Here is a 25,521-nt window from a genome sequence, read left to right as displayed (position 1 = left end):
GCCTTCACCCACAGTTATCAAGACATCAAATAATGGCTGGCAGGAATGTTTCTCTGCCTCCTCCAGCTCCCTCTCTCATTCAGAAGAATATTTATATATATATCATATATATATCATATATATATCATATATGATATATATCTCACTATAGTGTGTGCTGCTCCTGAGCTATGGTGAGCAGCTGCCCCTGGATTTCAATTCAGTCCACTCAGAAGCAACAGAATGAGTGTGGAGGGGAAGAGCATGTTCCCTTTAAGCACACATGGCTTTCAGGTTCCCACTGCAGAATGGTTGCCATGCAGCAAACTGGAGCAATGGCCAAGTCTACAGTTGATCAAGCCCAACCTGAGCACCCACCCCTCTCATGTGGCACACAGGCAAGTAAAATGCTGTCCCTTTTGCCAATTCACCTAGGGGTGAATTTCTGCACTCCCAGCTGATCTTTTGAATGATCAGGGACTTTACCAGCTACAAAAAAAACCAATGAAAACAACAAAAAAGCACACACACATCATTAATATGACCACTGATAGACTCGTTTAGAGCACTTTCCACCACTGGCCATTGACCAGTAAGGGAACACTTGAGGGACGACTGCACAGCCACCCGCAGCTTCTAGTCAATAATATGTGTATACCCAGGCCATGATTATACATAGTGCCATTATGGAAAAAGATGGGACTTGTAAGTCCCTGCAAACATTCACCATGTCTCACCAAATTTCTGAGAACATAATGATGTCCTCCAAACCTTTCTCCAGTGCAATCCTTACCTACTCCCTAGGACTGCCGAGCCTGCTTCCAGCAGGCTACTGGAACTGCTAATCTCTGCATCCTCCTCTACATGAAACTATGGCCTTCCTGACCTGCCCCAGTGTCTGTAGTTCTATTAGTGACATGAAGTACCAGAGAGGAGGAGTGGGAGGAGGGATAACACACAGTTCTGCCATCCCAAGTCACCTTCTGCTACAACCATAATTGAGTGAACACATGGGAAATTTCTCCAGAGACCCACCATTTGGTGTGGCTAAGGAGGACAACTTCTCTTCTTCCATGTAGGTTCACACTCCTGGAAGTTTTACCCACCACAGGACATTGGGTTGCTGCTTTAAGCCTTCATTCCCTGGCTTCAGTTTCTGGAAGCTTCAAGTGACTCTCTTCTACCCACCACATACATCCCAACATATGTAGTAACCCTTCTTCTGGGGGCACTCAAAAACTGACATCAAGAAGACATATGGATGTATGCCTTCTATATATACATATATATATGCATATATATACATATGGTGTTGATTCTTTATAACAAGAAGCTGGAGGGGTTGATGAGCTGTAAGAGAAATCAGTGAAAACTCTCAGTGTATGAATCACATCACACACATTTGGGGATCACTAATACCCAGTTTTCTTCTGTATAGGCTAACACACAGCACCACAACCAAAAAGACATGCTAAAAGACAGGCAGGATAGTTGAGACCTTTCCAAGGACAATTCCCATCATAGGACAAGTGCTGGGACTCATCCAGTGGCAGTGGACTGCCTTGACCTCAGAGGAGACCACGCCTCCGAGATGGTAATGCAGCACCTTCTAAATGTGTTTTCACATCTATCCTCTGGGGGGGGGGGGGCAGCACCTCAGCCTTCTTACATTCTCTACTTGAGCATCCTTTGGAACATCTTCAGGCTTTCTTGCTGTCTCTCCAGCTGGCACATGTCCTCTGTCTCCTGCTGTTGCCGAGGCCCCTCTGGCAAGGAGCTGGGTCTGTTGGCTCCCAGGCTGAGGGTGAGGCCATTGAGGCCCTGCACTAGCATTTCCCAGGAGGGAGGGTTGGGGGGTGCGTTCATCTACCCACTCATCCCAGAAATATTCTGCACATGGCCCTGGCATCGAAGCTGATTCTGATCTTTGTTGCCTGAGGGAAAGCCTCTGACATCCCTTTCAAGCAGGTAAGGTGCCATGTGAGTCCTGTGCCAGCTTCTCCAGTGCCTCAGGAAGACTTTCTTCCTCCGAGGAATGTCTTGCTTCTCCCAGTACTGCTGCCACAGGGCCTTCTTCCCCCGGGCCTGCTAATGGAACAGGCCCTCTGACAGAGGAGCTGGGGCACCTGAACTGGGGCTGGGGCTGACGCTCAGGATGCTGAGGCCCATGTTTAGCTTTTCAGAAGAGGAAGGCTGAGAGGCTGCCGAGGCCTCTTGGGAGTTCATCACAGTGGCTATGCGGGAGGGCGCAGAAATTGACATTGGATCCCATTTCTGCAGTGGATCCATGGGGGTCTAATGTGAGCTGAAGGCCACACTGAGCCCTGGTTCCAGGAGGAAACGTGAAAGTGGAGGCTTGTGGAATAACTAGGCGAGAGCGAGGAGGGGTGGGTGCAGCCAGGAAAATGCAGACTGTAACAAGAGGTGAGAAGAGAAGAAAGCAAGCTCATGATTATTCATCTCACTTTGTCTGTCCCTCATCTTCAAAGTGGGGCCACCTCCCAGGCTTCTTCTGAGGTTACATGAGATGACACATGTCCAGAGAGCTTAGGACAGGGCAGTGTACATCAACAGCATCTCTGGCACAGCTGCGGTATTCTTTCTCTTGTCTGACAGCTCATGAGGAAGGTATCATCACATGGAGAATCGCATTGATTCTCGACTCTCTATCCCCCAACTCTCAAAAGCAACTCTATTGCAATGTATAGACAGTGGTAGCCATTCTTCATCTCGGTGCTTGCATATATCTGCAGGGCAGGATTTTATGGGCTTACCAGGAACTGTACCCCTGGGAGCTCGTCCATCTCTGACTTCACTTTACTGATCATTGGCTGGCATGCTGTCCTAGAATCTGCTCAGTTACCTGTGTGAACTCTTCCATGACATGCACGGAACATAACCAAATCTCCCTCTTTCTGATAAACATGGAAGAATTGTGGCACACTACTTTGACTCTGAGGTGGCTCCTTCCTGCGTACCAACATGTGATCTTAGGCAAAAGCCTGAGAGTGACCAATCCCGAAATTAGCTGTCAGGCATTTCCTGATATGGAGCTCAGAGCTGTCTACTGCTCCTCCATTTGCTATGGTATCTCCTTTACCTTGTAAGTTCCTTGACCCACCCATCAGTTGGCCTGTGAAGACTATTTTGGTCTTCATTTTGGCTGGCATTCAATTTTGCATTCTGCAACTAAGGTTTATTGTCCGTTCAACTTGTGACTGCAAACTGCTTCTGCAAGGCATGTCTGAATGCTGCCAACTGCTGTGTTACCCAAAGGAGTCTCCTCATCCATGGGAAAGAAAGGAAGGTGAAACACTGGGAGTAAAAAAAGAGAGGGACTAAATGAATGAGAGGCATCAGTGAGAGAGGGCAAATTCTGGTCATCACTCATGGATGGGAATATAGGTATCTGCCCACAGACAGCAGCAAGGTGGAGGTGACCAAGCAAGCAGTGTCCCCGTGACTCTATGTCAGCCACTGTTGACCTTTCTCCCTGAAGCAGATAGGCTCATTTTGAAGAGCAAACCATCCTGTCTGTGTTTCCCTTTCTGTAAAACTAACCTTGGTTGTTTCATGTCACACTATGCCTTCCAATCCAGAATAGATGTCAGGGCTAACACAAATCACCTCCATGTAACTAGGGAGGTAAAATTCCATGACCATTTGAGATGAAAAAGAGGTCACACTGAGGCTTAGCATTGCTAAGCCGACCTACTTCCTGCATTTGTGAATTGAATTTGGAAAGACAATCACAAAACTATGCAGGCTAGGGCAGCCAGCTTTTAGCAAGGCTACCTCACATTGCTAGGGCATGAGGGGAGAGCATAAGAAGATGCATTCTATGATTGGTAACCCATTCTTGGGGAGATTAAGGTAAGCTAGCTACTGCATGGGTGTGGAGAAACAGCGTCTAAGGAGCAGATACTTAAAATATGACTCTAAGCAGTGCTGCAAGTCAGCTCTCAACCATCCAAGCTCATGAGCCGGAGATCTGAGACTTACAGCAAGGAGAGGGGAGTAGGGAGACAGAAAGAATGAATGTCAGGAAGAAGTTGTCAGATAGATAGATAGATAGATAGATAGATAGATAGACAGACGGACAGACAGACAGTAGTCCACAATGTCCATAGAAGTCATAAGTATATACACCATTGCCACCTTTAACCTGCTCTAGACATTCCTTTTGTTTGCCATGCAGACACTGAAGAAGGTCCCTTCCACTTCACTGGCAACTGTGGCCATGATCACAAGGAGCATGTATAGTTTCATGGTACCTGGTGAGAGGGGAGCCACAGCACAGTGGTTTTCTCTGATAGGTCTTCCCTCACTATGATCAAGGTCCTCTCCTCAAGATATTCAAAATCTTCTGCAAACCTCTCTTACTCAACAAGTTCTTTTCTGGTTCTTTCCTGGAGACAATGTTTTTAGAGGAAGCCAAGTTACTACTCATATGCTAATTTGTCTTTCTTGGGGTATGGTTCTGTCCACATGCATTATCTCTGCACTGCAAAGAAACCCTTCTTACCAGGTCTGCAAAGTCCCATCTGTCAGACAGGTAACCATTCAACAACAAATCTGTCAAACCCTGAGAGTTTTGAGGGTTTCACATGTTATCACCTTCAACAGAGGAAGAGGCACATTTCATTGAGTGGGAACAAGGAATGTGGAGGACTTTCTGTTATCAACTTTACAGTATTGGGAGAGGTGGGACATTTGTGTGGGTGACCATGTGAAAAGCTCATCTTTGTGGAAGGCTGCTGACACCATCATCCCTGCTGTGTGACAGGCTCTGATCCACACTGGAGAGCAGCTTTCTGGTCTGGTCAGGGCTCTCACATTTCTTCCTGTGCTCAGTACATGATATTCATGGGGAATTTCCAAGTAGTATGCTAGGGCCTGAGCTGGGAGCCCACATGCATCCCATTTTTCTGGAGGGTAGAGATGGGCGAGGCCACCATTGGACCCACAAATAAGTATTTGTCTTTGGTCTGGATGCATAAAGAAAACTTTATTGTGTCTCAGGATCAGGTACCACAGGAACCAAACCGAGCAAGCACAGGATACCTGAGCAGGCTCCTCAGGCAATGACCTTTGCACTGCCACTCAGAGGAGGACATTGAGGTCCTCTGGGATAATAGTTTGGAATACAGACTTCTGGGTCAAAGGACAGTGTGGTTGAAGGGTCTGAGGTTTGGTGCAGGGTGGCACAAGATAAGCATAAAATGGTAGCCCTTGACCCAGATAGATGAAGCAAACTTTTTCTGGAAAGGGTAAGGTTCTGGGCATATTACCTTTAGTGTAGTGGCCAGGCTTGTGTGGCAGATGAGAATATCCCAGTTCCCTCCTGACATCCCTTCACTTGCACTTGTATTTTGCACTATGCATCACAAATGGATTCTAGCCAATATTTCTTTAGATGTATTTACTCAGTTCCACTTATGCTTACAGAGCTTGGAACAGAATAATGCCCTTCAATTACTCTTTTATGAATTTAATGATACCTTGATATCTCATGAAGCCAAAGGCTGGTAAATGAATCTTTCAGTGGTACAAGTGAGAAAAGCCATTGGGACAACAGTGAATCTGCAGCTTGATGGGCAAATTCTACATTGGGGGTCTAAGAGATAACTTTGTCAGGACCATGGCGTAGAGGGTGGATAAAAGGAATAAGAGCAAGCTAGAGCACTATATAGCTAACGGGGCAGTGAGATCATGGTTGAAATCTGCAAGCTGGAGAGGACTGAGATCTTCACTAGGAGACCTCGTGGGAGGGCACATAAACCATGTGGCAAAGATGACTTCCAGGCAGGCTAGGCACTATGTATTTGAACCCTCTTAGCATAGACATATCCCTGCGGCATGAGGCACTGGATATCACTAGTGAGCAGAAAAGTTCATTGAAAACTATGCCTTGAGGAATCCCACAATGCAAATTCCAGGTTTGAAGGCAAAAGGAAAATAAAATACAGTGTTTCATATCATTTAATGAAAACAGTGTGGAAGTATACTCTCACCTCAGTCTTGTCCCCTTAGTCCAGAAACCATGTCTTTATGGTACACAGTGTTCTTTCTTCAACATTTGCCACCATGTCCTAGAAGCTTGGTGCTAGCAAGCAATCTCTGAGTTAGATAATGGAATTTCTTTGACCTTGTGGAGTATATGGATGTCCTTCATGTGCTTCACTGGAGTAAAGCAACTTCTCCAAAACCCACTGAAGCTGCTCCAATTTTAAACCATAATATGTCCTCAGCTAAGTAACTCTTTGTTCTGTGGTCAGAAAAGACAGATTATTATCTAACAATTTTTATTAATTTATCATCCTTCTTTCTCTTACATTATTTCTTTTTAATTTTTAGTTCAGGTCTCACTTTTAGTGTAGTTTGGACTGGAAATCACTGTGTAGCATAGAATTCTCTCAGAAGTATAGTCACCTTTCTGCCTCTGACCCCTTGGGACTTATAAGAATTGACCACTGAGCCTATGTGAATATGTGGGTCTGTGTCTGTCTGTGTCCTACACACTTACCCATTCTCAAATGCAAACTATATGTGTACACTGTTTTTTAACTGGATTGGATCTCATCATGCAGCCAATGCCTGCCTCCAAACTCTGATCCTTCTGTCTTGGCATCCCAAGTGCCTAGAGGAGTGGCATGCTCATATAAATCTGTCTGTCCTTAAAACTGCCAAGGCATCTAAGTTCTTGAGCTCAGTGTTGCAAATACGGCTGTCCCAATGTTGGCGAATATTTACTCACTATTAGAATCTTTGTTCTCTACCAAATCCACACCTTTCTCAACAAGAATGAAGGTATTTTGATTAAAAGAGGAGGCAGGAGAGGGGGGAATGGCTTATTACACTAGATCTGAGCAGTCTTCTTTAAACTCTGGGGAAATATTTGAAAAAAATATCTTTAGTGGCTCTACACAATGCAAGACCATATTTTAACTTTCTAGATTCTTTGCAACAGATGGTTCTGAGCAAATGACTTCACCCAAGCAAACAGATAAAGCATGTCTCTGGACTCCAGCTTAAATGCCCTCACAACTTGTCTCCAATTATTGTATGCTTCTCTGTGAAATGCCATAGCCCATGTGCCAATAACTGCTGCTCTGTCAGTTGTTCTGTATGCCTTCATACCTCCTGTGTATGTCTGCCTTTTAAAATTAGAGTTCAAGTTGGAGGTTAACTAAGCTAACACCTAGAAATTACACAGTTACTCCAGTGATTCCTCTCTTTATAAAAACAATAAAAGTAAAATGGAGAATTGTAGGACCGTGAAAGGACAGCACGGTTTCTGGTTGAGCACTGGCTAGAGATAGCCGGAGACCCAACAGGTTTCTTTGCAAGGGACTGCATACATTTCACCACGCTCCCAGAGGCTCCTAACATGAGGCCTAAGATCTCCATCAATTCATGCCTTTTAGTCACACAGGACAATTTCCCTACTAGCCCCTCCACAGAGGGTATGACTACAGGCCACAGAGACTAAAGAGATCTCCATATTCATGAGATACCTAAAGGCCAGAGGGCATAGCCAATTAAGCATTCTTTCCCAGACCCTCCTCCTACTTGCAAAAGGTATTTAACCTCAGGCCTTCCCCCCACCCCCCCTTGGGAACACAGGGTACAGCTTCATCTACTTTCTGCCATGACAATAAACATTTTAAAACCATGGACTACCTCTCATCATTGGGGCCCACTGTAGGGAACCGTGGAGAAGTCCTTCAACTACCTAGCTGCCGCCTAATCTGCTGATCTCCTGCGTGCCAGCCACAGAGCCCACCAACTCAAGCAAGCTAGCGAAGCCAGCCAAGACCCAGCCAAGCAAGTCACCATGACCAAGAGTCTCTAGCCTGCGGGGCACCACTGGAGCTCATCTCTCCCCCTTCCCCCTTTCAGCTGCTGGTTGGTTCAGCCCATATCCCCGCCCCCCCCCCTTCTCCATCCTTCCATAGCCTCTTAGCAGAGCCTGGGAGCCCAAGGGCTGAGACCAACCAGTCTCTGGCAGCCGCCTGGCCCAGAGATCTCCAACCCAAAAGCTCCAGCCCACATGGGGTCTCAGACTCTGCTCTCCCCATGCCCAGGGTAGAGTCTTGCAGCTTCTCACAGCCCAATGTCCACCTGGCGCACGTGGAGTGAACTCAGTCAACTTCCTGTGCTTCTGCCCCCTGAGCCACAGCTCCAGCTGCCTGGGGCAACAGACACACAGGACCCACAACTCAGCCCAAAAGAACTCACACCCAAGCGTGAGCCACAGCCCTACATATGCATTCCTGATTCATCTTCCCTCTGATGATGCCCACATGGCAAGTGGATTCTCATGGAAAAAGTTTCAGACTGTGTCTTTGCTATGTCTAGATGCATGGATTCTGGGAAAATGTGCTACAATCAATATGCAGCTCTAAGCAATCACACCTTACAATGTCCTTGGGTCCACCTACAGAGCACTATGAGGCATACCCAAGGACCACAATATGCCCACAACAGTATCATACTGCACACAGTCCCCTTCATGGCTGGATGCTGCCAGTCAATGCAAGACACTGTTTCCACTTTGGTATATGTACCCGAGGCCACACAGAGAGCTGAGAAGTGACCAAGGATGTGTCAAGTTCACATCAATAGTGAGGGCCTGTAGGACATAAAGGAGACTCAAGACTGACCATGCTAAAGAAGAGTGGTGGCCAAGGTCATGTCCCAGGTAGGTCACAGGGATACTAACACATCAATCGTTGGTAAAGAGGGTGTCACCAAGGCTTATGGATGTATGTGCTCAGTTTCAGTAGGTGAGTAACTTACCAGCTTGTTGTGTCTGTATGCTACCTCACCACCTTGTATCTTTCCAGTAGAGGAAAGAGCCAGTCTGATGTCATACTTACATTGACTCCTGAGAGATGACTACATAGGACATATCTTCCAATCCAGCTTCGGGCATTAGACAGAGTTTTCATTTATTTGCATATGTTTGCTTTTGTCCATTTGGCATATCGACCTACTACATGGTAGGAGTATGCTACCACTGGACTATATTTCCTACCTTCTGCTTTGACTTTTGACATGAAGGCTCAAAACAGGGCATTGGCTGTCCTTGAACTCACTCTCTAGCTCTGGATTAGAGCTTGTGATCCTCCAGGCTCAGCAGCCCAATGAGCTGGAATTACAGGCTTATACCTGCAGGCCTATGTATTATTTCTGTTTGAAGACAAGCACATGGACCCTTTTCTCTTCCAAGAGAAGAAATGAACAGTACTCTTTCTCTCAGAGGAGAGCCATTGATTCTCCGCTCTTCATCTTAAACTTTATTTACCTGGTATGCCCCATGCTGGTTTGAGAATTGACAACTAATTCTCATGTTGTCTATCCCAGGAAAACTCGGTGTACAAAAATACAGTGACATCACATGTGGTAAAGACCAGCCCGTCATGACTTTACCAGTAATGGACCTCCCTCAAAGTCAAGAAGTTGTGTACTGATTATGCAGCTGATCACTGTCACACTCTTTTAAGGAAACTTGAACAATGCAAGCCTACAGGACTGAGAATCGCATGTTGGGAAGAGTGCTTCCTATCCACCTGCTGCTCCATATGATATTTATGCTTCAGGACCTCATTGGACAGGTAAAGGACTGGATGCAAGGTCCCCTTGCTGCCTGTAACTTGCAAAGCTCACCCTACTTCTATATCAAACAGTGAGGTATGGAAGTGATGGGGTCATAGCACATAGTAGGTTGTTCCTAGAGGTAAGTTAGGTCCTTATTCCCTGAACACAAACCCTGTCTCACCCTTAGTGAAACATTCTTTCCTTTTTCCATGTTTTTAATTTTTCAGTGGAAAATAATCTTTTCTTTCCCATGCTATCCTAAAAAAGAATTTGTACTTTACAGGAGAGTCAATCTTGATAGACAAGATTCCATCTTGCCAATCAATAATGAGATCTTTTAGGACATAGGCTGTTTATAAAGTTAAAGTTCTACAAGACAGTAGGGGGATGACATTTTGTATTTCCATATTGAATTAATACCTGATTCTATGACTTTGGTGTCACTGATAATTACAAAACTTTGCAAAGCATGAAGTTCATTTGTAGAGATTGTGCTTAGCAAAGAGTTGGAGGTCATTTTTTCTCAGTAAATGTGAAAACCAGTTGTAGGCCTCACAAACACAGGGAACAAGGCATAATGCCTTCGGTTCTTTGATCAACAAGAAAATATGGGCATTACACAAGTCTGCCCACAGGCTGGGCTGGCTTCTCAATATGATTAACCACCAGGACAGATCCATCACTAAGGTGAATTGCCTGTTTCTTCTAATGATAACTCAGCTCACCCATCATAAGCCACATTAACTGTGCTGATAAATTAGCCATACTGGGCCTCTGCTACAGGCTAGGCAAGCAATGTTCTACTGTGGCCCATCCAGACACACTTCTCTGTATGGATTTTGATGACTTGAGATGCTCTTTTTCCCGTGAATGGTTTGTTAGACAACGGACAGTCACCCACCCAGCTTTACAATACTTCTCAAGTCAGATATCATTTGCAATGGCTTAGATTTTATCAATATTGGACATAATAGAAAGAGCTGTAAGAGACAACACAGAAGCAGTAAATATCCAGATTTTGTGCTTAAGCCATAGCATTGCTGTGCACTTCTCTGACTGAGTTATAAGTGCTTGACACAAGTCTGAAAAGCACACACAGGAGCCTTAAAGGAAGAAGGCTTCTCCCTTGGAATACAAAGAATGTAGCTGCTAGACACAGGCTTCAAGTTCACAACCTACATGGGCTGACATTTGCATGAGTATAGGTAGAGAAGGACTTCTGTAGACATTTCCCTTCCAAGGATCAGCCCACATTCATATCAGAATGAGAGCAAGCCACCCACATTTCCCCTCTTCCACAATGCTCATTACTGGTTTGGTACTGGCTTCTCCATTGTTTGTTCTATTACATTTCAAGGAAAAACACACAAACTTTACCAGTTTGTGTAACCACATTTTAAACGACATTTAACATGAACACCCTAAATGAGCAATTTAGAAACCAACCTGGTTTGTACATGTAATCCATTCAGTCTCAGGAGAAGTCCTCATGCTGCTACTTTAACATGAATAGGACATCAGATGTGACAGAAAACATATCAAACTACCATGAATGATCCTTTGAAATTGCAATGGTGGCGCAAAACAGCAAAAGAATACAACACCCATTGATTGACCTCTTACTGAAAATATAGACAAAAGCCATTTTTTTTTTTGCATGAGTGCCATTGAAATTTATAAACAAGAAAGAAAGGTGATTAGGTCATCATGCCTAAGTGTGTCTTCTTTGATGCAGACTGTAAAAATGAGCCTCCCTCAAGATGTTGTTAATGTGCGAGTAAGTATCTTCGACTTGGCACTCTTCATTGCCCTTCTCTTGGGAGAAGTCAAGGATATTGTAGTTCAGTTCAACAGTGCTCTGGCTCAAGCTATTTTCTGGCACTCTCTCACGATTGAGGTTGTTGACATTGATTTGGTTACACCCAATGTCACTGCTTGTTGACTGGAAGAAAGAGAGAGGGAGGATGGCTGTTATGATACTGTCATCACTTCCTGTGCCCCTTGAAGAATACTAGCATCACATTCTACAAAAGACTTCACAGTCGGTAATATTCAATCACTTGGGCAATTCATTCCCTCCTGACAGCAGACTTGTTGGTGAAGCAGGGTTGACTAATACCCATTTGAGTGAACAGGAAAGAGATCTCCAGTGGCCCCAAAAGCCAGTCCCTAGGAAGTGTCAGGGAGAAAGTTTAAACAAAGGTGCTCTTGTTCCAAATCCCTGAACAGATCCACTGTCCCTGCTTGTACTATGCCTTCCAATTACCTGCATCAGGAAAGAAAGTTGTCGTGCTCCAAGATCAAGCAGCAATCAATTCTGCAGAATTGGGTAAGGACTGAGCCCAAAGCAAGTAAGATAGAATGCAATTACAAGGGCCATTGTGACGAAGAAATGATAGGAAACACTTCATTCTCATATATGGGCACACGTGCTTATTGAAAAATAATGAGACATTTCCCAATGTATCTATGAGAGCAGACAGACATGCTCCTCCTACAGCAATTCAAGGCTCTTTTCACATCTTGAAATGTCTTTGACATTTTTTAATGAAAGCTATAGTGAGTGACAACTCAGAATTTTTGATGACTGACACCCTTTGTCTACTATTTTTGGGCTTATTATAGTATGTTTGTGTGTTTTCTCTTACAATTGTCTTTCTTGAAATTAATTCACTCTGTCATATTGGCCATACTATGTGAGATCTCCAAAACAGAGTTATATTCTGGAATTTTGTTGACTAGGGATATAAGTCAGTGCTAGAATGCTTTTCTAGCATGCTTGGGACCTTAGGTTCCACATCTTTAGCCAGGTAGACTTAGGAGAATAAGAATGTCAAGGTCATGTGCTTCTTTAGCAAGAGGGCCAGTTTAACCTGAGCCACTTGTGACTCTGCCTGTGAGATATTACAGGAAATCTCAGAGCCCAGAAAGAAATTCTTCAGAATCATTTTGAAGAAAAGAGTGGATGACCAGTCCCCAATTTCTGTTTGACACATAACATTTGTAAGTCTGTGGTATACAGACATCATCATTACAGCAATGTTCATTGATTGTTTTTACAACTTCAGCATCTTAAATAGGGATGCTCACAAGTCACAAAATGGTTTTATTTTTTGGTGGAAGTTACTTGCTGGGTATGTAAGCACATACCTGTGATCTCAGAACCTGGCAGGCTGAGATAGGAGGATATGGAGGCCAGTCTGGATTACATACTGAATTACAGGCCAGCCCCAGATATGTATCAACAATCTGTCAATACATGGAGACAGACAGGCAGACAAGCTACAATAGCTGGACAGGCAGGCAGACACACAGACAAGAAGAAAAAAGTAAGAGATAGACAAAGAAAGACAGAAAGCAAGAGATAACCTGAAGTGTAGTCTCCACTCTTACTGGAGAGCAAGTGTTTTTTGTCAATACTCAAAGCCACCCTCCATATACCTGGTGGCCAGACTTTGTGTTTGATTCTTACCAATAGCAACAGGATTAGAAACCTGGGACATTCCTGCTTACAATTTTAATTTCTACACTGCTTGAACCATTAATTATAATTTTGTTGCTTTTAACTTTTGGACCTTGTGTCTTAAACAGATTGGTTGCCTTCATGCAGAATCACTGTCAGCAAACGCAGCTATTCACCATGGTAGTTATCCATCTCTATGAAGAAATGTATTGAGTGCATGCTCATATGTCCTTTGGTCTGAATTCATATGTGGCTTTGGTCTGTATGGGAAAGAGTGTGCTATAGAAGACTGCTAGTCAGAGATGGGTAAGAGTGTTCTTGAGCTTCTATTGAACAATGACAGAGGCAAACATCAATACTGCTATGTTTGTCCTCCTTGACAGGTAATAAGGAGCAATATAGACACTGACCTAAGTCAGACATAGTCACCTGGCAAATCTTCCCTAGACAGGATTATGGAAAACAAGTTAATCTTGTGTCCCCATACAGGTATTGGTACTGCTCATCTTTAAAAAACTAAAAAAGGAGGAATTGAGCCCTTCCCCAGCCTTAAGAAGGCAGGAAAGATCTTGTTTACCACAATATATCTTGCTACAATAGGACCTAGGTGAAGTTATCTGCAATAGCTGCAAGTGCAACTTCCTACAGGAACTGAGCTGAGCTTTGCCTTCGACATAATCCAGCTAAAACAAAGGATGGATTCAGTGGGGCTTTCCCTACATATAATTGCTGAGTATTAAACTTTGAGCCTTGATCAGAGAACTTTGTCTTGGCTTCATGCATCTTTCGCCCTTTTTATCTCCTTTTCATTTTCAGCCCTCCTTTCAGGTGAACCCAATTCATCCAAGACTGCTGGATGCTAAACTCACTATTCAAAATTTTCAAGTGTGCTACACCATGGTGGTGTAGGCTCTATGTGCAAAGGCAAGGCTGTATTTGGTTCAAGGTCTTCATAAAATTTGCATATTTACTTCAGGGCCAAAGAAACTGTGAGGACAACATACACTGCTATAGTTCTATTTAAGGACACAGAATCACCTGGGGGGCTTTTTCTCAGCTTGCCTCATATTTTCCTTACCTGGGCTGCACTAGTGGGAAAATGCTGGCTAGGCACATGTCCTGCCAATGTACAGTCAGTCCAAACAGTTGCTTATGTGTTTACTGACCAAGCAGGAAATTCATCCCATCTCCAGTGCCCCCCCCCCAGCTGGAACTTATCTGAAAATTTTCTCCTGGAGGACTAGCTTTCATGAGGATTGTCCTCCATGAAGGCAAGCTTCCAAATGAGGGAAGCAACCAACAGTCTTACTCAGCTATGATGTCTGTGAGCCACCACAATGATCAGCATGGCACATTAACTCTAAGGGGGCACTAGTGCCACACACACCTTGGTGGTAACCCTATAGCTCTTTACTCAGCTTTCTTTCAGGCCTTCTCAAAGGATGGGAAACATGCCTAGTACAAGAAACCTAGCCTACTTCTCAGGGATAGATATAGCAATAAAATTTGGGACAGAATCACTATCCCAAATGGCATACCAAATATTTTCCTTATACCCACAGAGCACCACAGTCCTTGGGCTGCATAAAGGAAACATCTCTTCACAACAGACCATTAAAGAAAACTACACCTCATCAAAGGGGAGACATGTGGAGGCCAGCTTAAACTGATATATCAATTGTTAGAACCAGAAGGTCATAGACTGTCTTATGAGACTGTGTCTTCTAGGAATGTCAGAAGCTACACCCATAGAGTCTCACAACTTTGACTGCCTAAACATGAACTAAAAAGAACCAGAGAAGACATGCCAGAGTGAACAGGAAATTCCCAGGAGACCTCAATGCTACAAAAGAACTATAGGCAACTAAGAAGAGCTGATAGGGAGATAAGGAAAGCTGAGAGGGGAAGAAGAGAGCACACCTGCTGGCTATCCACACCAAAGCTCAGTCGTGAAAACATACATACAAGTAGCCTTATACAGACTGGACAGCTTGTATTTCTGAGTGTGTGTGTGTGTGTGTGTGTGTGTGTGTGTAAGATTAACTAATGACAAGGAGGACATGAGTTAGATAGTGAGCAAGAAGGACATGTATATGAAAGGGTTTAGAGGGAGACAAGAGAAGGGAAAGATGATGTCATTTGCTATAATATCAACAATTAAATACATAAAAGAAAACAGTCCCCTGCACCACACATTGCATGATGGGAGGAATACTAACAGGAATAGTGTGCCTACTGGGGAGAATAAGAGCTCAAGAAGGATGAGGAAGATTTTGAGGGACAGTCAGATGCTGCTAGGATGAGGAGGGTCTGTGGCCCTTGAGAAATTCTTGAGCCATGGAGGTGTAAGAGAAGACATGTCAAGGACAATCAGAGTCCTTGCCTGTTGTACTGACAACTCTACCGGAATGGGATATCTATGTGAGATGAATACACAGATATCCTAATGGCTGGCTGTAATGGATAAACAGTAGAAGAGACTGAGGAGCACTGAGGCCACCCACACAGTTGCAAACTATCCAGCAACAGGCCGTGCAGGTCTTGATTCTGTTGGCAGAAACCTAAGGGATGATCCAGTGATGCCCAGAGAAGTGGAGGAGGAAGGAGTTGCTGAGAGCATTGTACAGATGCAAGAGGACATCCCACCTCTGCAGGCAGAGCTTGTCAATTTAAACATCTCTGTGCTTCAGATTGGCAGACACCCCAGACTGTGTTCTCCCTTAGAGCAAGGTGGCAGATGCCAAAAGTAAGGTGGGGCAAGCAGCTGTTGGAAAGAAACTGCCAAAGGCTTAAGTGGCAGGAAGGAATGCAGACAGCAGCTTAGAATCACAGGACAGAAGAAAGGCAGCACCTGAAGAAGCATCATGGCCCAGCAGGCTTCACAGTAGGTGGAAAGAGAGCCTCAGTAGACTAATGACACAAATTCAGGAAAATGGAACCTGTAAGGAAGAACTTTATCAGGGAAGGCCATGACAAGAACTGAATGGTAATTCATGTGTGTTGATGATACAGAACTGTAAATGCCTCCTAACTTATGGAGCAAGTTAATTCAAGGTAATTCTACCTTCAGTTCTGTCTTTCCGCCCAATTCCAGTTTACCTCAGAGATACTCGCTTCTAGGAACACCAACAGTGTAACAGGATTCACACTTGTATGACATGTTCACACTGGAATGACATGTTGTTGTTTACTAACTGAAACTGACAAGCCCTAGCAAGCCCACTAGAGTCTTTAGACTAGGAACTCCCAGAGGCTCCTCACATTCAAGCTGACTGCCTCCCCTTCCCTGAGCCCACCAAAACACTGCAAAATCTCTTGAGCCAGAGGACAGCCAAGGAAGCAGACTGTTGAATTACTACCACTTTGCAAAGGACCAAGGGATGAAGGACATTCGTGTGTGAAATTCTGTGCACAGGCAGGGGGTTCAGCTAGGCTTTCTGAAGACCAGAAGGTGAAATAGGACCAGCCCTTGAGCTCTGAGCAGTTTTCAATGAAAAATTAGGTACATCACACCTCTAGTACACACGTGGACCTATTTATTTTCAGGAAGCAACTCAGACTGTAAAGTGAACTTGAGTATAGCAAGAGACTGCTTGCTATACTTTGGCATGCTCCATGAACAAGAATTTTTAATATGTTTACACTGCTATTTGTCCATCTTTTGCAGTTTCTATAACTCCATACACAAAAGTTCAATGACTGTATCTTCTAAGAAGGTCATTTCAGAGGGGACCTCCTTTGCTTAGGGTTTCATAATACAACTAGAGACATGGCTTTGGCTCAGACGCATAGACTCAGAGCCCTCGAATGTCTCCCTCCAGAAGTTCTGTCTTCCAGAACATATGAAGAGAACTAGATTGACAGAAATGGTCCCACACTCATTTCATTTCTGTTTCTGTGATTAAAACATCCTAACTAATAGCAATTCAGGGGAGAAAGTCTTAATTGGCTTACAACTCCAGGTTTTCATCTCTTGTTGTAGGAAACTCAAGGAAGGACACTGAAAGCATCTCACCTACACTCAAGGGCAGACACAGAATAAGCATAGCAATCCTAGCTTGCTCCCTTGCTTGTTTCCTTAGTGTTGGTTTTCCTTTTCTCTTATGTATTCTGAATCGACTGCACAGGGAGTGGCACCACCTGCAATGGGTTCGGTCTTTCAACATGCACTCACAATCAAAATGACCCCCACAGACACACCCTAACTTGATTTAAATAATTTCTCAGTAAGAAAGACTGAAAAGTCAATAAATTAAACTGGGAAGGAGTATGCTTAATAAGGTCATCCTAAGGAGAAATACCATATGACTTCTCTCATATATGGGACCTCCCTTCAAATGAGTCCTGCGATTATCTTGAAGTCCTGGTGGAACCCAAGAAAGTAGAAAGAGGCCATGTGGTGGGGGAAGCTTGTGTGGCAGGTTGGGAAATTGCAGAGCATGGTAGAATAAAAGTAGAGAGCAGAAATCCTGGTCTCATAAAGGATAAGTAGTTTGTGGAGTGACGGGGAAAGTGGCCACGGGGTAAGGTTTAACCAAAATGAGGTGTGCAGAAAGAAGCTATATGGCAACCCTTGACCTTCCAACCCAAGGAAAGAATATAGTATGAGGAGGTAGGGGAACACAGGTGGGGAGAAACAATGTGAGTGGAATTCTGGGAGTTCAAAGTTTAAGTGGGGTTGGTTGGTGGTGGCACCAGCCTTTAATCTCAGCACTTGGGAGGCAGAGGCATCCTGGTCTACAGAGAAAGTTCCAGCACAGCCAGTGCTACATGGAAAAACCCTGTCTGGAAAAACAAACAAACAAACAAACAAACAAACAAACAAACAAACAAGTTTAAGCAGGGATGGGAAAAGGAGGTTGAATTTGGCCATTTTTAGCAAAACCAAGGAAGAATGAAGCTTTATGAAAATGTACTAATAGGGAAATGAGGTCATTCATGCTATTTTTAAGAAAACATATAAAGAGGTATGCTACATATGAGTGGACAAAGTTCTACCTGGAAGCCACAAGTCAACAAAACAAAGTGTCAGCAAGCACCAGAAACAATTTAGCTTCCTATGATCGGGCAGCCCCAGAGGGGCCCATGAGGTTACTGGCTATTGCCTCTGGTCTGGACCCTGTAGTTGAGACACTACACAGTTTTGTTAGTGGGCATACGGAAATGAGTCTTAAAATCTCACCACGAAACTCTCCAGGCTAGCTAATGTTCATAGTACCCAGAAGGTGTTATGATGGCTGTCATGAGAGAAAATGCCATGTCTTACCCATGCATGGACCCTGTCTGGTATACTACTGGCCTGGCAGGCATGATGAGGCCACTGGTGTAATACTGGCAATTCTGTTCCTGGGGCTAACCAACTGTTCTCCTGATTGGGTCTTGAGGACTGTGCCACATGAGTAAGTGTATTCCTGGCACTGTAAACATGGTCAAACCTTACTGCTAGTGAGCCCTAGTTTCTCAATGGTGCTGTGGGGTACTTAGTGCTGTTCTGCGAAGTTATCATGTTGTTAAACTGCTTGTAAATATTTATGTTTACACCCATAGATATGCACTACTCTCCACCTGAGTAGAGAAGCTTCTAGTTACAAGGAGTGGTGGTCAGTGCAGAAATACATAACTCTCCAAAGTTCTGACACTAAACAACTGTGAGTGCTCAGCCACGGATGGAACATCTCCATCTGCTTGCCCCTGCCAGGGAACACTGTCCACTAAGAGGTAGAAAGGATGTCAGAGCCAGACTAAGGTAGGAACACTGTGAAATGTTGTATGGCTGTTGCACATGTGAACTCACAGTTGTTGTGGTTGTCTACACAAGATCTGAACAAGATGAAGGCAGATAAATGTCCCGGAAGGGGAATTGTGGCTGAACCTCTAGTTGAGGCACCATTGGCAGCTGATGTTTGCTGGAGAAGAACCACTTCTCTCTGTGTATATGGCCACTAGTCAGTTACCTGTGACCCCATGGATGACCCCACAGTTCTGTGCACTTGAGTAGCATGAAGTGGGCATGGTGGTTTAAATAGGAACATACACATGTAATAAAAAGGAGGTCATGAAGGCTAGAAGGGCATGTGTTGGAGGCATCCAATGTAGAAATGCAGGGAGAGATGGCAGGTAAATATCATATGCATATGGTGCCTATGCATGAAATTTCAAAGAAGACAAAATATTATTAAAAAGAGATTCTACTCTCAGGCTATTCGATGTCCCATTGGGATGATGATTCAACTACCCAGCAAAGACCACAAACTGCCAATACCAGAAAGAAAGAAAACAGTTTACCAAACATTCCATCAGACACCTGACTTACCTTGTCGACTAACAGTTATTAATCCAACCTTTCAGGGAAATCGAACTTACACAGAACTTGCACAGAAGTCAAACTTAAGTATATGTGAGGTCCCTAATGCATTTCTCTCGTTCACCTCATTGCTGTTTCTTCCTTGGAACTTGAGCATGTGGACATCAATTAGTTCCTATGTGACATGGTGGAGTAGAAGTCTGGCATCTGTACTAGTGTAATCTACACACCTGCCTTACACTCTCTGTGGTCTGTTTTACTCAGTCATGGGTGTGTTGGGGGGGGGGGATCCTGGGAAGCCATTGTTCTTTATCAGCAATACAGACATGCACGAAAGCTTCCTGCCTTCAGGTTTGGACCACCATACCTCATACCTTTGATCCAGGAAGCACATTTACCTATAAAGGTCTAAAGATGCTGACCTTGGAAATAAAGGCCAGGATTTATACTTGGGTAACTGTATGCAACAGCAAATTCTATTGCCCGAGACCACTAATCCGGTGACTAGGGTAGTCCTGGGACCCAGACTCTAGGCACATTTTATCCAAAACCTACCAGTGTTCATGTCCTAGAGGCAGGGATGGTACATGTTGATAAACCTTTTTTCTCTTTCTCAAGAAAGGTAAAAGTGAGCATATTTACTCATTGCCTGATGAGACTTGTTCAGAAAGACTTTACAATGCTCTCTCCTCAGTATGTTATTCTTCCATTGAAAGCCTGCTATTATAACTACACAACACTAGCTATTAACGTGACGATTTCTGGAGTTGAAATGCCAGCTCTTCAGTGCAAGCATCACTAAAACTTTCTGAAATGCCTTCACACAACTCAAGGTTTGTTTTCAATTTTTCCAGGGAGGAGCAAGAAGAGCATTGTAGCTAGCTACTACCATGGGGCTCTGTTCTTCAAGTTTATTTCTGTTCTAACCATATCAGCTAGGGTACAATTTTTCCTCCCCATTTGTGTGGTGGTGAAATTTTTGGAACTCAGTTCCTCCTTGATATGCTTAGGAAAGCCTCCTTGTTGACCCTTTCTCTGTTCTATTGCACAGTCAAACCATGCTTAAGACAACATTTAAAGCCCTGCCTTGGTTTGGAGCCACTGCAGCCCATGAGAAAACTTTCATGAGGACACCTGGGATGGTTTTCTTGGCCTTGTGGGGATAGAAATGTAAACTGCATTGTGAGCAGTGAGACAGAAGGATCAGCTATGTGGCCATAGTTCCTACCTCTATACCAAGAGGGTTCTGTAAGGCTTGGTCCTTCTTAATACTCTTCGAACAAGGGGGATGATGGTTGTCCTCCTCATTTTCGTCTTGTTGTCTTTGCCTGAAAACAGTTTTCAAAGGTAGATGGACATCTGTCATTCAGTAATTGATCTTGTATGCTTAACTTGTCGCCCTGTGCCAGTACCCAAATCTGGGGGTCTTGTCTAGGAAAGAACCATTCAGTGCTGCTCTGATGGACTGCCATTCTGTAGCAGGTGGCACTAGGCAGTGGAGGAAACACGTCAAACAGAACTCTATGTGTACCCAAAGACCAAGTTCAATTTCCCCAAATCAACATCGCAATTTCAACAACTGTTTCCAACTAGAAACAAAGAATTTTACAGTCAAATGTTAAAACTCTACCTGACTAGGCCCGTTATCTTATTCTTCATCCAGTCCAGTTTAACAGCTTCTAAGCCCTACCATAGGGCAACTCTCAAGGTATGTGTAACTTCTAAAGTCTACTTTCTTTTTTGTCCCTTTAGCCAGTGGCTTGGGACACTGAACAGATACAGATACTTTCTGTGTACTGTCATGTCATTCCTGTTGCTATAACAACAATTATTATGTCACTAAACTGCCAGCATCACACCATGGCAGATTACTTTCTTGAAACCATGTCTAAAAAGTGTTTTAATGCTTCAGTTCAGTATATCTTGTACACTATTATAGTTTGCAAAAATACTTAGATTGTGCTATTTGGCAATATTATTCTTGAATATTTTTTATCCGTTATTATATGGGTGTTCATGCAAGCTATTTAATTAAATATAGTTGCAAGTTGTTTTTAATGATACATTTCTTTGAGTTCATTTATTTTTCTGTAGTCTTTAGTCTTGCTTCATTGTCTGAGAGAATTCTTGTTTGAGTATCCCATTTATCTCAAAGTCTTTTCAATTAAACTGTCTTAAAATAACTAAGCTAAATATAAAAGGGAGAATTTATACCTAGATAAAGAAGTGTTTACACACACTATTGGGTGGATATATTGAGTGCTACATTTCCTCTTTTTTCTTGACTTATCTCTTTACAATGAAATAAATGAAAATCCAGACAAGTTAATTGAATCAGTAACAAGAACAAAGCTTTTATGAACTTACTATTTAATGTAAAGATTTCTTTAATGGAGAAATATTTCTTGATGTGAAAAATAATGAAGTACTCTATGTCTAAATCAAATAATACCATCATGGTACAAACATAATATGCATAAAATTATTCAGGACATTTGTTTATGGTGTTATTTTCTTAAAAAAGTTTATCCTGTGTGTGTCTTTTGTTGTATATTTATGCAAAGCAGACCCACTTCACATAGCTTTGTCTAAATGTAGACATGAAAGATTTTTTAATCTGATAAATTCTTTTAGCATAAGTTTTTCTTAGTAGTGATCTTGTCTACAATTAGCCACAATGTACAGGAAAACCATGCTATAATCAACAGAACCAAAGAAGTCAAATAACCTGGCAGGACCAAGAGAGGATAGTTGAATATTTCTCAGAACAGGAAACAAATTAGATATCAGAGGTCATTGGAAGTAGGAGAGAACTGGGCAGGGAGGGAGAGATGGAATGTAAGGACAACAGAGTAGAGAGAAGGAAAGTGGGCTGGGCGGTCGTGGCAATCTCCAGGATTTGCCAGAGACCTGGAATTGGAAGAGGCCCCAGAAGGTCTATGGAGTTGACCCTAGATGAGACTCCTAGCAGTTGGAGAGATGGATCCTGAAGTGACTACTTCCTGTAGCTAGGCAACTCCCAGTGGAGGAATAAGAACACCAAACCACCCACAAAACTTTCAACCCAAATTATTTTCTGCCTACAAGAATCACAGAGATAGAGACTAAGGGAATGGCAAGCCAATGACTTCCCCAAATTGAGACCCATCCAATGGACATGAACCAATCCCTGACACTATTAATGATACTCTGTTATACTTGCAGAGAGAAACCTAGCATAACTGTCCTCTGAGAGGCTCCACCCAGAAGCCAATGGAAAGAGATGCAAAGACTCACACCCAAACAGTAGATGGGCTCAGGGAGTCTTATGGAAGAGTTGGGAGAAGGACTGAGAGATCCGGAGAGGACAGAGACTCTACAGGAAAACCAAGACAGTCAACTCACTTGGACCTCTGAGGACTCCCAGAGACTGGATCATCAACCAAAGAGTGAGCACAGGATGGACCTAGGCCCCCTGCATATACGTCACAGATAAGCAGCTTGGTCTTCATGTGGGTCTCCCAATACCTAGAGCAGAGGCTGTCCCTGAGCCTGTTGCCTACCTGCCTGTGGATTCTGTGCCCCTAAATGGACAGACTTTTCTGGCCTCAGTGGGAGTGGATATGCAGGAGGGGAAGGTGTTGTATTAGTAGGGGGGAGATGACACCTACAGGGGAAGAGGGAATGAGGGCAAGAATTTCATGGGGGTACTGGGAAAAGAGGAACAGCTGATATTGGGTTGTAAAGTGAACAAATGAATTTTAAAAAGAGCATTGAATTTTTTAAAAGTAATGTATTTTTCAATATACTTCAATGTTGTGGCCCGAGCTGCCCCACATTAGGCACCAAAAATGTTGAGAACCACACTAGCCCACGTTTGGGGGGCAAAATGTCTTGGACTGCTCTGTCAGTGTTGGAACCAGCACTGCTAATAGCCTTGGGGACTAACTTGTTAGCCCTCACTGTTCCAAGCAGCTCTGGTCTGCGGGTCGGGGTTCAGCAAGAGAGAGAGTGAGGATGACTCGAAGAATGGAGACCAGACAGAGTATGATTCAATCCCATTTATTCTTCAGTCTCTCTTCCTAGTCCAAGTCCCAAGTCTTGAGTTCCTAGTCCCTAGTTTCTAGTCCCTAGTGCCTCCAAGTTCCAAGATTCTTTCCAAGCTCCCTTCCAAGTGCCTAATACTTAATAATCATTTCTTCTGAGTTCTCTAGTCCAAGTGTCTTCTTCCTCAATGCCTAATTCCTACTTCAAGTTGTACTGAACTCTTCTGTCTGTCTCTCGCTTTTTATGTCTCACTTCTAAGCCACGCCCTTAAGTCACACCCTTAGGTCTTATCTCTAAATCTGATCTCTAAGTCATGCCCTTAAGTCTTGGCTCTAAACCACAGCTTTAAGTCTCACACATCCAAGGGAAGATCCTGGGTATCTAAAACAAGATGTTATCAGAGTGTGCTCAGCTGATGTAGGCTATTGTAATCAAATCTCTTATCAGGGTATATGGCTCAAGATGGCTGCAAGGATGATAGCTGCCTTCTGTCGGCTCCCCACACTTCAATTTTTTTTAACATATATTCATTTCTCTCTGTGTATCTCTGTGCAGATGCATGTTATGGATTATATATGGTAGTCAGGAGACAACTAGTTGTAGAAAAACAACTGGTGTTTTTCCTTGTACCACATAGGATCTGGTTGAAGTCAGATCATCTGGCTTGGTGCCAAAAGCTTTTAAACACTTTTACCATTCCATTATGTCATATATGAATATAATTTGTTTTGATCAAATCTACCATCAAATTTTCATCATCTCCATCCTGCCACCTTTCTTTCCCAACGTCAAGTACTTTTTCACATCCCCCTGAATCCATGTAATTCTGGTAGTATGTGCATGGGTTTAAGAACATCTACTGGAGCATGGGTGGAATCTCAGAAGCCTAAAGAAACTGGATTCTTCCCCAATAACCATTAATAGCTAGTAGCTCCTCAGCTAGTGGTGTACATTCATGAACTGCTTCCCAATCTGTGCCGAGAATTCTCCTGGCTTAATCTTGTGTACGTGTTTTGAATGTGGTCACAGCTGCTGTGGGGTTCATGTAGGCAACAGTTCTGAACTTTTCTGCAAACAAAGTTTCTTTACAAAGATCCCACCACCTCTGACTTTTATAAGATTTCTGTCTCTCCTTCCCTGATTATCCCTGAGACTTGGGAGGAACAAATTCATGATTTAGATATTCCATTTGGGGGAGAGAATTCAAAGCTTCTTATTCTCTTCCTGTTGCTCATTAAAGGTTTGTGTGTTCACTGTCATCTACTATAAAAGAAGGCTTCCTGTGCTGTTGTGAGGTGAACTAATATATGGGCATAAAGAGAATTTGGAGGAAAGTTTAATATGTCCATTAAGCAGGATAATAGTATTAAATTCTTTCTTAAGGCTTAATAATCCAAGGACTAATGGAGTCTGTTCCTTGGTTTGAGCCTTATTCCTCAATGATTGAAACACCAGTGTCAGTAGGACACTCAGATCATCACAAGCCTCAATTTTCAACAGCAGAGAGGACCAGGACTAGGGAGCACTCACAAGTTGGACATTTCTTCCTTAGGATGCACTGTACCTTGAGGTACAGATCTAGGGTTTACAGTGTTGGGATCCTTGGCCCCCGACAGGGGCTACTGTCACAGACCCAAGAACTAGATTTTGAAGACCTTTGGCCCTTCCAGGTTTCCTGAGCACTTTCATGGAGGTAGACCCCACCCTTTCTCATCTCTGGCTCCTGGCAGCCTTCTGTCTTTCTTCAGCATTAAGGCTCTGGCTCCTCTGATTTTCTTCTGCTGTCCCTTGTTACATCCTCTCATGCTCCACATCCTTTCTGCCCCAGGCTGTCTCTCTCAAGAATTCTCCCACTTCCCTCTGGTGCTACTGCAAGGGCTGCTGCCTCTGCGTGGACAGCAGATGCTGTTTCTAGAAGGGTGCTGCCTCAGCTTCCCTCTATCTCCTGTTCTGGCTTATCCCTGTGTGTCATGGAAAACAAAAACCCACACCCTAAAACTGTACAGAAAATATCACAGTGGACATTCTTCTAGTGGTCCTAGCATCACATCAGCAGAGGAGAAGATGACCCAGAAAGTAAATCCAACTGCCAGCTCACACAGTAAGAATGGGGGTGTGGCAAATGTGTTTGCACCAGTAACTGCAC

The 25,521-nt window shown here is 43.6% G+C and overlaps 1 protein-coding gene and 1 pseudogene across 1 annotated transcript; both read right to left on the bottom strand.

Annotated features, from left to right (window-relative positions):
- Window positions 1–1,653: 1,653 nt before the first annotated feature.
- LOC117694147 (protein FAM156A/FAM156B-like) lies at window positions 1,654–2,268 on the bottom strand (annotated as a pseudogene).
- Window positions 2,269–11,293: 9,025 nt separating this feature from the next.
- LOC117694296 (protein VCF1-like) lies at window positions 11,294–21,139 on the bottom strand. The gene is made up of 3 exons (XM_076918885.1): window positions 20,980–21,139; window positions 20,578–20,677; window positions 11,294–11,524 (listed from the first exon to the last, which is right to left on the bottom strand). Exons 1-3 carry the CDS (start codon window positions 21,006–21,008, stop codon window positions 11,294–11,296), a joined length of 360 nt encoding a protein of 119 aa, XP_076775000.1. The 5' UTR covers window positions 21,009–21,139.
- Between the last annotated feature and the right edge of the window lie 4,382 nt (window positions 21,140–25,521).

This window comes from Arvicanthis niloticus, chromosome X (assembly GCF_011762505.2).
Source record: "Arvicanthis niloticus isolate mArvNil1 chromosome X, mArvNil1.pat.X, whole genome shotgun sequence".
Classification (NCBI taxonomy): domain Eukaryota; kingdom Metazoa; phylum Chordata; class Mammalia; order Rodentia; family Muridae; genus Arvicanthis; species Arvicanthis niloticus.
The sequence above is the reverse complement of the archived record's forward strand: the minus strand, read 5'-3'. Positions and strand labels throughout refer to the sequence as shown.

Coding starts and splice junctions, on each gene's coding strand:
- LOC117694296 (XM_076918885.1), bottom strand. CDS start 21,008: ATGAAGAATAAGATAACGGGCCTAGTCAG. Junction 20,678..20,979: donor AAGATAACGGGCCTAGTCAG/GTAGAGTTTTAA, acceptor AACTGTTTTCAG/GCAAAGACAACAAGACGAAA. Junction 11,525..20,577: donor AGAACCCTCTTGGTATAGAG/GTAGGAACTATG, acceptor TCTTTCTTCCAG/TCAACAAGCAGTGACATTGG.